The sequence below is a fragment of the Neofelis nebulosa genome, chromosome 15 (assembly GCF_028018385.1).
Source record: "Neofelis nebulosa isolate mNeoNeb1 chromosome 15, mNeoNeb1.pri, whole genome shotgun sequence".
In the NCBI taxonomy this organism is placed as follows: Eukaryota; Metazoa; Chordata; class Mammalia; order Carnivora; family Felidae; genus Neofelis; species Neofelis nebulosa.
The window spans coordinates 41,529,648-41,543,517 of record NC_080796.1 but is presented as its reverse complement, the minus strand read 5'-3'; the positions used below and the strand labels follow the sequence as shown (position 1 = coordinate 41,543,517).

The following is a 13,870-nucleotide window of genomic DNA, read 5'->3' as shown; positions in this document are numbered from 1 at the left end:
CAGGCCAAGATGTTTGGAAAACACTGCCCTAACTCCACTGGCCTTTCTGTTTCTTGAACATCCCATTTGTGTATGTTGTTGCTACCTGAGCACTTTCTTTTTGCGTATCTTTGCATGGCTACTTGCTTTTCAACTTTTAAATCTGAACTCAAGTATTACCTTCTCAGAAAAGTCTTTCCTACCTTTCTAGAAAAGCAGGGTACTGCAGCCAGTGTCAGCATGACCTTTAAAAAAAAAAATACCTACAGCTGGCGCACCTGGGTGGCTCATTGGGTCAAGCATCTGATGCTTGATTTCAGCTCAGGTCATGATCCCAGGATTGTGGGATTGAGCCCCAAGTTGCTCAGCACTCAACCTGCTTAAGATTCTCCTCCTTTCTCTTCTGCTCATGCTCTCCTTCTCTCTAAAATAATAAATAATAATAATAATAATAATAATTAATTAATTAAAATCCCCGGAGCTAATGAGGATCAAAAGTTGCTCTTGAACTTGCCCTGGATTTGTATGTGGTGGTCAGACCTTTCTCAAAACCTGTCAGTAATGGAAAAAAAGTAGGAAAGTGAATAAACTCTAATGACAGTCTTTCTAGGTGGAAAAAAGTTACAGATTTCTCTAAATCCTTTTTCCTGGAATTAAAGTGTACATACACATAAAGATTTCTTGGGTATTTTTTTTTTTTTTATTAACACCTTGCCTTTCATTAGTTGTATGTTTCTTCCTGCTGGAAATGACTACTGTGCACTATTTTTCTTTTTTCTTTTTTTTTTTTTTTTTTGGTCCTTTGTTGAAACAGCTTTCCATTGATTCTGGAGTTTCTTTGCTTTTCAGTGGTCATATGTCCACATCCTGAACCCGCCAATGGAAAACTGACGTCAGGATTTGGAAGAAAATATTCCTACAAAGCAACAGTTATGTTTACGTGCTCAGAGGGTTATTACTATAATGGAACCAACATAGCAGTCTGTGGCAGTAACAGCACTTGGGAGCCTGCAGCCCCAATGTGTTACAAAGGTACAATGGGTATCTGTTTCCTCCCCTCTCTCTCTTTTTTTGTAATTTTGTTTCTTTGACGTTTAATAACAATGACACCAAAAATAGGTGCACGGTCGCAATTCTAGTATTTGACTCTGCTTTATATTCAGTTCCATGACAGATGTATTACAGAATTCACGGAAGCATTCTGCTGCTGTGATCTTACCTGTTTTCCTAGGGTCTTTGCATGTTACGCTGTGATCTTATCCGTTTTCCTAGGGTCTTTGCATGTTGCATATGTCACACAGGTATATAAGTTTCTCTTGTATGGCTTTTTTGTGTGTAAAAATGAAGGGGAGGTGGGTGGGAGATGGGGTGAATGGATGACCGGCATTAAGGAGGGCATGCTTTGGGACAAGCACTGAGTGTCCTGCGTAAGAGGTGAATCCCTGGGTTCTACTCTTGAAGCCAAGACTACACTCACTGTATGTTAACTAACTTGAATTTAAATTAAAAAAAAAAAATGAAAGATATAATTCACTTAAAAGAAAGCAGTAATTCGGGGGGAGGGGTGTACTAATCCAGTCTACATTATTTATTTATTTTTTTGTCAGTACTGATTCCTCTCAGTGCTAGTCCTCCAATTTTGAATCATTCAGATTTAGTTAACTTTCTGCTTATATTTTCCAAAAGTCTTTTAAATTCCTGGTGCAAATGCCAGCAATAACCCCAAGATTTGATGCATCTACATTTTGTTTTCCAGCGTCAACTCCTCCCAGTACAAAACCTCCAATTCCGAGTGTCTCAGGTTTAGTACCTTCCTGCTTATATTTTTCAAAACCTTCTAAATCTCTAACGCTTTACACACATTTATCATGTTTAGTAATGAAAGGAAGAAGAACGCATCGATAGCCATTTTAAGTTGTTAGCGATTCTAAAATTATTTGCCATAGTATGCAGATATAAACAGGTATGTAAACTTGGGCAAGTTATATAAACTTTAAATGTATTTACGTATTTGTAAAATGATTTTTTTTTTCTTTTTTTTGAGAGAGAGAGATAGAGCACTAGTGCTCAAGCAAGGAAGGGACAGAGAGAAGGGGAGGGAGAGAGAGAGTCCTAAGCAGGCTTTACTCTGTCAGCACAGAGCCCAATGCGGGGCTCGATCTCACCACCGTGAGATCATGACCTGAGCCTAAATCAAGTCAGACACTTGACCAACTGAGACACCCAGGAGCCCCTGCAAAATGATTTAATGCCTTCCTTAATGAGTGATGGTAAATGTTTAATGGAATTCATTTACTTTTTTTTTAATGTTTATTTTTGGGAGAGAGAGAGAAAGAGAGGGTTGGGGGGAGGGGCAGGGAGAGGGGGGGACACAGAATCGGAAGCAGGCTCTAGGCTCTGAGCTGTCAGCACAGAGCCCAGTTGCGGGGCTCGAACTCATGAACCGTGAGATCATGACCTGAGCCGAAGTCTGATGCTCAACCCACCAAGCCACCCAGGCGCCCCTTAATGGGATTCATTTAAAACAGCACAGTGCCTGGCACATGGGAAGCTCCTAAAGGCAGCTTATATGACATCACTCAAATTAATATTAGTGAAAAGGAAGGCCCTTGGCTTCTGTTTTTTAACATGTACATATTCTGTGCTTTTGACTTTGATGTTTTACTCCTTTCAGAAGTGATCTGTTGGCTCCTTTAGGGTATCTTCCTGGTCCAGAACAATGTTTCAGTTGCTTGACTGCAACCAGTTTAGCTTAGGGTTTTGTTTCTTTTTGTTTATATGTGTGTGTGTGTGTATACATACATATAATATATATATTACACATATATATATTATATATATAAATAATATATATAATATATATAAATATATATAAATATATATAATATATATAAATAATATATATACATATGTGTGTGTGTATATATGTGTGTGTATATATATAAATAATATATATAAATAATACATATATATAAGTAATATATATAAATTTTATATATATATATATATATATATATATATAATTATTTTGTAGCTCAGTTTAAACTGGGAAATTTCTGCTATCTCTAGAATTAAAGACCTGTATTTCCATCCCCCACCTCCACCAACCCTCCTCACCTCGTACACTCATTCTTTTTCTCTTTACTGGCATTTTTATTTGGCGATAGAAACTAAATTTCATAGCCACCGAAAGGCAGGAATAGTCTTTATTCACTGAATCTTGCATGTTCTGCTAATGAGCTACTCTGCTTAAGAACCGAAAAGATTATTTTGCTAGGGTTGGCAAGAAATATCTTCCAGGGTTCAGAGTTGCTATCTCTGAACACATTATTTTTGTGATTTATTGCCAGTTAACTTCTGGGATTTCCATTTTAAAACACACAGCTACAGCAAACATGGTTATTATGCATACATTCTGATGGACTTGTGCAAATAGATACTTAGTTTAAATTCCCAGAAGTAGAATTACAAAGTTCAAGAAGTATGTATTTTTTTACATACTCTTTTTTACATAATCTTTTTAAAAGTCAAAATCAAAATTAAATCCGTAGTTTTGTATTAATAAATTTGGTGAATTGGAACATTAATTTTTTCAGAATCCAAGCCTCCTCTTATGACTACGACTCCGGGTTCAAGCCATCCAGATTCAGATCATCCAGGTCCAGCACTCTTTATCCTACTTACATTGTTAAGAGCTTTATAAGGCGATGCATTAAAAATGATGTCCTAGGGGCGCCTGGGTGGCGCAGTCGGTTAAGTGTCCGACTTCAGCCAGGTCACGATCTCGCGGTCCGTGAGTTCGAGCCCCGCGTCAGGCTCTGGGCCGATGGCTCGGAGCCTGGAGCCTGTTTCCGATTCTGTGTCTCCCTCTCTCTCTCTGCCCCTCCCCCGTTCATGCTCTGTCTCTCTCTGTCCCAAAAATAAATTAAAAACGTTGAAAAAAAAAAAATTAAAAAAAAAAAAATGATGTCCTACATTAATTTGCATTTCCTTTGCTCATTTTTCTACTAGGTTTCTACAGTATTTTTCTCGATTGTAAATGAAAGCCCTGTTAATATGAAGTGAACAATTTTTTCCTGGGTTTTTTTCTTTGCTTTAATTTTACTAGTCAGTTCTTTTAAGATTTTTATACTCTTAGATGTAGATTGTTTTTCATAATTTTTTTTTTTTAATTTTATTTTTATTTCAGAGAGAGAGAGAGAGAGCTCACGAGTAGGGGAGAGAGGGAGAGAGAGAGACGAGAATCTTTTTTATATGTAAATTTTTTTAGCATTTATTTATATTTGAGAGACAGTGTGAGAGCGGGAGAGGGGCAGAGAGACAGAGACAAAATCTGAAGCAGGTTCCAGGCTCTGAGCTGTCAGCACAGAGCCCGACGTGGGGCTCGAACTCACAAGTCATGAGATCGTGACCTGAGATGAAGTCAGATGCTTAACCAACTGAGCCACCCAGGCGCCCCAAGAAAGAGCAAGAATCTTAAGCAGGCTCTTTTCTCAGTGCTGAGCCTGACAGGGGGCTCGAACCCACGACCCTGGGATCATGACATGAGCTGAAATCAAGAGTCGGACACTCCACCAACTGAGCCACCCAGGCACCTTACATCTTATAATTGTAATATATAAGTAGTATACAAATATAAGTTTATAAAATTTCAAACATTACAAAAGTATTTAGAGTAAAAGATTAGTTCTCATTCTCTTTCTCTAGTCTGTTACTTGAGTTAATCACTTAATAGTTTAGGGTATTTTTTCATCTATTTCTGTACATAAGCATCCTTTTATGTGTAGTTATACATACTTTGGTGCTTTTTTTTTTTCTTTATTCTTAAATAAAAATGGCATCATGCTGTTTTTTCTGAAACTTGCACTTTTCCACTTCATGGATTGTGGTTGTATTTAGATGACTATATCCCATCCTTTTAATGGTGACTTTAAGATGTGCCAGAGTTGATATAACTATTCTCCTATCAGGGGTCTTTTATATATGAAGACGTTTTATTTTAACAAGTAGTTGGATATATTGATCTCTTCTCTAATGGCTGTGTGTATTTTGTCTTCTTCATAAAAGCTTTAGGCCTTCCCCTCGCTGAAATCTATTAACCATGCATTCTGATTACTTTTTGTGCATTTAGATCATTGGTGCATCTGAAATCCACTGTGGTATATGGTGTGATGTAGGGCTCCTCTCTACTCCACCCACCCCTACCTGGTGGCAAAACAGCAACATTCATTGAATAAGTTGTTTTCTCTCCAACTCTTTTCAAGTGCCAATTTTTATTATATATTAAATTCATGGGTATCCTGCACATCCTTCTGTGCCCTTGAACTCTATACACTCCTATGCCAGCACGAAAGCATTTTTTTTACTATGGGACTATGATATGTTTTAGTATCTGGCAGAACACTTCATTTTCAGGAATGTTTAGGCCATTCTGTATGTTAGTTTTTCGAGATAAACTTTTATTACCATTTTAGCCATTTTAAATGTACATTTCAGTGGCATTACGTGTATCCGCATTATTTGCCACCATCACTGCTATCTGTGTCTCCAAAACGTTTTCATCATCATCTCAAACTGAACCTTTATACCCAGTAAACAATAACTCTCCATCCCTCCCCCCCCCAACCCCCCTTTAGCCTTGGTAACCACTATTCCACTTTCTGTCTTTACGCGATTTCACTATTGCAAATACCTCATAGAACTGGAGTCATTTCTAGCTTATTTCAGTTAGCCAGTGTATTCTGGCTTATTTCACTTAGCATAGTGTTTCATTTATTTATTTATTTATTTAAGATAATCTATTGTCAAGTTGGTGAACATACAGTGTATATATACAGTGTGCTCTTGGCTTGGGGGGTAGCACGGATCAGAACTGACTTCCTTTTCTGGCCGAATCCTATTCCGTTGTATTATGTACCATATTTGTTTATCCATTCATCTGTTGACCGATGCTTGGGTCGTTTCTGCCTTTTGGCTCTTCTGGATAACGTTCCTCTGAATAGTAGCACCTAACTGTCTGAGGCCCTTTTTTGCACTCTTGGTGGCTCATACACCTAGGAGTAAGGAGTACGATTGCTGGGTCATGTGCTGGTTCTGTGTCTACTGTTTTGAGGAGCAGTCCTGCCGTCGTCCACGGTGGCTGCGCCGTGTTGCATTCCCATGAGTGATGCACAGATATTCCAGTTTCTCCACCTCTTTGGCACCACCTTTTCTTTCCCGGATTTTGAGAGTAGCCATCCTAGCACACGCGAAGTGGCATCTCCTTGTGGCTTGTATTGAATTCCCTAATGGTTAGTGATTCATCATCTTTTTATATGTTTCTTGGTCTTTTGCAGATCTTCGGAGGAAGGTCTTTTCAAAGTCTTGGCCCATTTTTTCTTATTAAATATAATTTATTGTCAAATTGGTTTCCATACAACACCCAGTGCTCATCCCAACAGGTGCCCCCCTCCATGCCCATTGCCCTTTGCCCATTTTTTTAATTGGCTTGTTTTTTGTTACTGAGTTTTAGGAGTTCATTATGTATATTGTGTATGGAGGTCTTATCAGGTGTATGATTTGCAGATGTTTTCTCTCATTCTGTGGATTGCCTTTTCACTATTGACAGTGTCCACAGATGGACAGAAGTCTTACATTTTCACGAAACCTAACTTTACCTATTTTTTTCTTTTGTTGCCTGTGCTTTTGGTATCACCTCCAAGCAATCATTGCCAGATCCAGCATCACAAAAGCGTGTTCTATATGTTTTCTTTGAAAAGTGTTACACTTGTAGCCCTATTTTAGTTTTCTGTGAGTTTTGAATTTTTGTGTGTAGTATAAAGTGAGGGTCCAACTTCATTCTTTTGTGTTTGGATATCCAGTTTTCTAAGAACCATTTGTTGATAATTTTGCCCTTTCTCCATTAAATATTCCTAGCACCTTTGTGGGCAATCATTTGACCACAGACATAAGGGTTTATTCCTGGGCTTTCTATTCTGTTCCATTAGTCTTGTGTCTGTCTTTATGTCAGTACCACTCAGCTTGATTATTGTAGCTTTGTAGTAAATTTTAAAATCAGGAAGCATCAGTCCTCTCAACTTGGCTCTTTTCTTTTCAAGATTATCTTGGGGGCACCTGGGTGAAGTCGGTTAAACATCCGACTTTAGCTCAGGTCATGATCTCAAGGTTCGTGAGTTTGAGCCCCACATCAGGCTCTGTGCTGACAGCATGGAGCCCACTTCGAATCCTCTATCCCCTTCTCTCTCTGTCCCTCCTCTGCTTGTGCTCTCTCTGTCTCAAAAATAAACATTAAAAAAAAAAAAAAGAATATCTTGGCTATTCTTAGTCCCTTGAGATGCCATATGAATTATAGGTTAGTTTTTTCTGTTTCTGCAAAATGCATATTCAAGATGGTGATAGGGGTTGCATTTAATCTGTAGATTGCTTTGTGTAGTATGAACATTTTAATAATAGTCTTCTAATTCATGAACACGGGATGTCTTTCCATTTATTTATATCTTCAGTTTGTTTCAGCACTATCTTGTAGTTTTCAGTGTATGAGTTTTTCGTCTTGTTTTATTCCTGAGCATTTTGTTCTTTTTTGATGCTATTGTAAATGGGATTTTCTTAATTTCCTTTTTGGATTGTTCATTGTTAGTGTATAGAAATACAACTGATTTTTGTGTGTTGGTTTTGTGCCCTGCAACTTTGCTGAATTCATTTATTCTAATAGGTGTGTGTGTGTGTGTGTGTGTGTGTGTGTGTGTGTGTGTGTGAGAGAGAGAGAGAGAGATCCTTAAGACTTTTCTGTGTAAAGGTCACATCATGTGGAATAGAGATCATTTTAGTTCTTCCTTCCCAATTTGGATGCTTTTTATTTCTTTTTCTTGCCTAATTGCTCTGACTAGAACTTCTAATATTATGTTAAATAGTAAGTGGAAAACACAAGCATCTTGTCTTGTTCCTGATCTTAAGGGGAAAACTTTTCAGGTTTTGAGTAAGCTAATGATGGCGTTTTCATAAATGGCCTTTATCACAATGGTGTCTCCTTCTATTGCAGATCAACATCGAAATAGTTTATTAAGCCCCCCCACATTTTTACTTTTAAGTAGAATCCCATTGAATCCATAGGCTAACTATGATGCAGTTGCTTGTTATACCATAGAATATTATCACAGGAAATGTTACTGAATAGGAAGAATACTAATAATATACAGATTTATGATATATTATGATACTACTTTTAATGGGAAACATTTAACATAGTTTACATAAGGAAAATGAAATTACAAGGGTTTTTATACAAAAGCGAGAAATCAAAACCTCTAAATTTGGAGGCCTTTAAGCTTTATTATTTTCTTTTTTTTTTCTTTTTAACTTATTTCCATTTTTTTCCCCCCTAGGAGCTCCCACTACACCACCATCTGGAGACGTTAATACTTTAGGTACTATTTTGGTTATTGATTGCTTTGTATTATGAGACCCTAGAGTTCTACGTGCAAATATCATATTTCAGTTATGTGTAGATAAGAAAGAGCATGTCACAAATTGGTAATATGTCACATTTGGAGTTATTTTGATAGTGCAGATACGATGACAGATGTAAGCAGTATATGTAGATACATGTATACAGTATAGTTTTTAAGAGCTGTCCCCAAATAGGATTCCTAGTCGGGTGAGGTCACTTTCTTAAACACTATGATTATATGTAGGTTAAAATACATACAACATAACTTGCTGTTCATGGGGTAGTGTTATTTTTTTTGTGGCAATTTGGAGATAAAGTTTCTTTCTACTTGTACCTTGTATACATAAGCCTTAAAATGCTACACGTTGGGTTAGTTTTTTTCTGTTACAGGCTGGTATGGCAAACTTGACATAGGCTCGCATGGTTCACACAATGTATGTTAAAGAAAATGAAGAAAAAGCTATAGTTGCGACAGTTAAATGGAAATATAAAGTTTTCTTGATAAGTAAATGAGAAATGCCTATTACTTTTATTTATATTAGACTAGTAAGTAAGGCTAACCTTTTTATAACTCTTTAGGCTTGTTAGATTTTCCCTCTGAACACTGTAGTCAGACCGTCATTGTACCAGTAAAACCAGTGCCATCTGGTAAGATGGTAAACGCTTCCTAATATTTTATGAAATGAAAAGAACAGATGTAAACATGACATTTTATGCTCTGACTTCCAGAACTTTAATATAAGTAATGGCAGTTCACAAGCCGAGGTACTCCTGACATCATTTCTAAGAATTAAGATTTTGTAGTATGATTTATTGCTCTCTGGGTAGTCAACAATGCATGTTTAAGTCTCTATACATTATTTTCATCTATGTGCCCTGGTGTTTCATTTACATATGTAGAATCTCCTTGGTAATTAGGATTATGTCTTACTTTTTTAGGGGGTAGAGGATCAGGAGGGGTTGATGATAAAATATTATTTTGAAGATTCTGAAACTAACATCCTTGTTTGTGATACATGAGTAGAGATTTATTTATGACCCAGTCCACAGAGCCCATTTTGGTGGAAAAAATACAAATTCCTAACAAAATCATAAATGATAGGATGAGTACTGATTCAAGTAAACCAACTATAATGGGGTAATACATTTTAAAGCAATTTCCCTCTGATCTACTGAATTCTTAGTTGTCCTAGTAAGCTTTACGAAATAACCTGATACGGCAACGACAGCACAAAACAATGAAAAGTGAGGTTCCTCTGAAGAGTCTTACAAGGTGGACCCTGGATGTGGGATCAGAGTCCAAGGGCTCTGTGATCGGAATGATCTGGACACAGTAGCAGTCGTGCTAAAGCTAGACTGAGGAACTCTTTCTTTGCTGTCGTGTATAATCTGAGCAAGATTAAATGCGACTACTCTCTGGGTCCCTTGTGTGCTCAATTATCTTCAAACTGTTCTCGTTTTTTTCTCAGGCAAAGGAATCATTGCTGTGATTGTCATTGTTGTTCGTAAGTAGCCCAAACTTGACGTTACTTAAATAAAAATAATACTGTGAGCAAGTGCATTTTTTAATGTATGCAGTTAAGTTGTTTTTAATTTAACTTTCCACTTTCTATAGTTTTTATAGCTTGAAGTGAAGTACACCAGTCTAGAACGGTCTGACTTTGTATATAATACACTATGTTTTGTTAGTGAATGTATATTCTTTTATATTCCACTTGTCCACTTAGTAACAAACCTAAATACTCCATGTGTCTTCAGGGTGATTAGTCATGACTCTGCGTCCCAAATATGCTTTGGGTACTTTTCTAAACTAAGCAAGGATTCTTCCCTGACTTACTGTGGACTGTTCACGAACTTCTGATAGTGAAGAGTCTAGACAGAATATGAATATATATGTGCTTAAATGAAGTAGCATTTTCTGACCACTGAAATGTAACCAACACTTACTTATTTCTGCTGCTACAGTTTGAATCTTGGCAATTAGTTCTCAGAGTTACATGTCATTTGTTTCTGGTTTCTTGCAGTTGCTGGCATTGTATTCCTTTGCTGCATCCTGGTCATATTTTATCGACACAAGAAGAAAGGGTAAATTAAAGGACATTTCTTCCAACTTCCGGTCCTTCTCACTCCTCACCTACGTGCGCGCAGCATTTGCACCTGTGCCTGTGCCATCTCTCCCTAAGCTGAGCCCGCATCAGTGTGCCCTGTCGCATCTGTTTACTAACAATATTTTAGGCTGCTTTTCCTGTCCCGGCGGCCAGAGCGACCTGCGCAGACTTGCTTCGTCTGTTATGACTTCACGAAAAATTTCCGTGGGGTGGGACTTGAGGTTTAAGTTCTATAGCAAATCACGGAGCGTTACGGGGCCTTCCCCACCCAGCTTCCCCCTATTTCCTAAATTGGACCGGGGGCCAAGATGAAACTTAGAACAGTTCACTGTGGAGACTCAGACAGTTGTATTCAGTGGAGTTTTTATGATGAAAGTTTCCATTTGTCCGGAGAAGTTAGGGAATTGTTAGAAGCTGTGCAGGTGTCTCTTTCGAATACCCAGTTTGATTTCTTTTCCTTTAGAGCTGTTACTTACGCTTGTTAAACCGGGGAGTGAAAAGCAGCAGTGTTTGATTTCCCTCTTTTGTTCTCTCAATTTACTAGGTTGCAGTAAAACTGTTGGGGATAAACTTAACATTACTAAGGGGTAAGATTTACAAAGCACCTTCTTATTTAACTTTATCTGTGTTTTAATCTATAAAAATGAAAAGCAGGGGATCTTAAAATAGAAAAAAAATACAAGTATATATCTTCTGAGCAGAATAGGATGTTTAAACATCAAATAAATCTTTCAACTTTTTTTTTTTTTTTTTTTAATTTTTGGGACAGAGAGAGACAGAGCATGAACGGAAACATCAAACAAATCTTAATGAAATAATTTACAATTTATGAAAGACTTGGAATAAATCCTGGAGCATAGACCAAATTAGGTGCTTTGCAATTTTTAAACTTTAGTGATTTATTTTTTTCCCTGTTGCTTTGAAAATACCTTTGAAATCAAAGTAATAATTTTAAGACTTTTGGTATTCATAGTTTTTTGATACAGTTTCCCTTTATATTAATCATCTGGTTTGGAATATGTAATAAAAGAACATTCTTTCCGCATAAAGAGCTCAACTTTTAAAACAAAGTACCGCAGTGCCTTCACTTGAATCTTCAGTCTAATATTTGTAGAACACATGATATGCATATTTGATTTCTCAATCAGCAGTATATTTTTAAAATTGTACATACACAGCACTCTGAGTAGGAAATACTGTCGTGGAATGTTTTTGCAAGTCCAAAATGTTTGTATAGAAATAGCTTCTCACAATAACAAATCAAAATAGCCCTCTGGGGGCATGTGGGTGGCTCAGTATTAAGCCTCCCACTCTTGATTTCGGCTCACGTCATGATCTCACAAGCCCCAGGTCAGGCTCCAAGCTAAGCACGGAGCCTGTTTGGGATTCTCTCTCTCCCTCCCTTCCTCTCTCTACCCCTCCCCTGCTCCCTCATGCTCTCAAAATAAATATTTAAAAAAAAACAAAAAAACAACCCCTAAAATAGCTCTCTGCTCCTTATTTTACTTACTTTACTATTTACAATGACAATCAAAATACGTGTAGATTCCTTAACAAGTATTAATGATACTCTCTCTAGCCACCATTAATGGATTTTTTAAAGTTGAACAATTGTCTGAGCATTGTACCCCAGATGAAAGATTCAGTGACATTAGTGATCTGAGATTCCATGTCTAATGAGCCCCTGGCGATGTTGCTGCCAGCCGGGGCGACACTCTGAGTTACCAAGTGTAGGTTATTAGTGATGCACCCATAGTCTTGAAATTGGAAGAAATGCCATCAAACATAAAGGTGAAATTTCCTCCTGTTTAAGATAATTGAATTTTCAAAAGGTACCACATCTATGTGTATGTTTTTAAAAAGTGCGTGGGCTAAAGTTTGCCTTTATGTTGCTTTTCTTTAAAAAGAAAGAAAGAGAGAAAGAAAGAAAGAAAAGAAGAAAGAAAGAAAGAAAGAAAGAAAGAAAGAAAGAAAGAAAGAAAGAAAGAAAGTAAAGATTTCTATTATATCCTTTGCACTGTTTAATGTCCTTCATCTGTTCCCCTGAAACGGAGCGTTGTCGCCTTAGAAACTTCCTTACAAGACTATGAAACGTAGGCAGTTCCTTGTCTATTTCTAGGCAGGTAAGAACTCTGGAAGCAGGACACTAGGCACAGATAGTCCCAAATGGCTGTTAAAACTTGGTACAAAACGGATTTTGATGTAAACTTGTATTTATGATGACCTGGGAACACCGTTACCCTCCTGCAGCCTCCATCCCAAAGTACACAAATAGCGTAAGTAGTCATTTTTCAGATCGATGGACAGATCCCTAAATTACGTGATGAAAAGTGGCCCCCGGTTGGAGTGTTCTGCTAGGGTTGCGTAGTCTCAGCTGGGAATAGAACAGGATCCCAGAGCCTCGGAAATGCACCTTCTCCTGGCCGGTTGCCTTTAACTAATTTGCTCCCGTCTCCAGTCTTGGAATCCGCAGCCCTTGCCCTGTGTCTTGCTATTGCTCGAGTTCTGTTTTGCTTGTCGTGACTGTGTGGTTCTGGAAAACATGCCATTTGTTGACATCAGTGTTCTCATGCACGTGTTTCATAAATGCATGGTTTTCTTGCGTCCGGTTAAACCATCCCTGGATAAGTGAGAGTTGGCTTAAATCCATTCGACTCATATACATACTTTATGTATTTTATCACCTGTGACTAAATCGTTTCTCCTTTATTTCCGTTAAGGATATTTATTATTTGGTATAACTTAAACCTGTTTTTAATGTTATATTAACAATGACTGACCCACTAACTTTGTAACTTTTTTTTTTTTACATTTTTTAAAAATTTGCACTTCTTAAGCTGTCTGTGCTTAAGTGAATGTTACACAACATTTTGGGATGTACTACATAGAGTGGCCAGCTCAGGTGGTGGGGAGTATAGTGACATGGGGGAAAAAACCCAAAAGATCAAATTAACTTGAACATTGTTCTACTTGGCTCTCGAATTCTGGAGCTGTAAACTTCAAAAAATTGTATAAGTAACAAAGGATGCTGTAGTTAGTTGAGAGCAAACTTTAGATCCATCCCAGGAAAATGGGATGTTACGTAGTAAGTTTTACAGAGGTCTTTCCGCGGGGTGAAAACAGATGTGCCGCAGGGAGAAACTGTACTCGATGCAAAAGTCAGGATGCATCTGAAAATGTCTGGCTTGTCCTAAAATTGATTGCTAAGATAATGTTTAATATATGCTCTGTGTATTCCCTCTAAATCCAAGATGTGAGAGACAAGGCCCGTTTGTCCTCACACAGTCTTACTCTATGGGAGAGAGTTTACATTGTTCGTATCAGGCTAATTGGTTTT

The 13,870-nt window shown here is 37.5% G+C and overlaps 1 protein-coding gene across 1 annotated transcript in view; it reads left to right on the top strand.

The window, feature by feature from the left end:
• CD46 (CD46 molecule) overlaps positions 1-13,870 on the top strand; it is a 36,045-nt gene that overhangs the window by 18,622 nt on the left and 3,553 nt on the right. The window contains exons 6-11 of the mRNA XM_058701401.1: positions 829-1,011; positions 1,736-1,780; positions 3,576-3,638; positions 8,361-8,402; positions 9,895-9,930; positions 10,450-10,510. Coding sequence (XP_058557384.1) covers positions 829-1,011; positions 1,736-1,780; positions 3,576-3,638; positions 8,361-8,402; positions 9,895-9,930; positions 10,450-10,510 — 430 coding nt within the window. The remainder of the gene's footprint in view (positions 1-828; positions 1,012-1,735; positions 1,781-3,575; positions 3,639-8,360; positions 8,403-9,894; positions 9,931-10,449; positions 10,511-13,870) is intronic.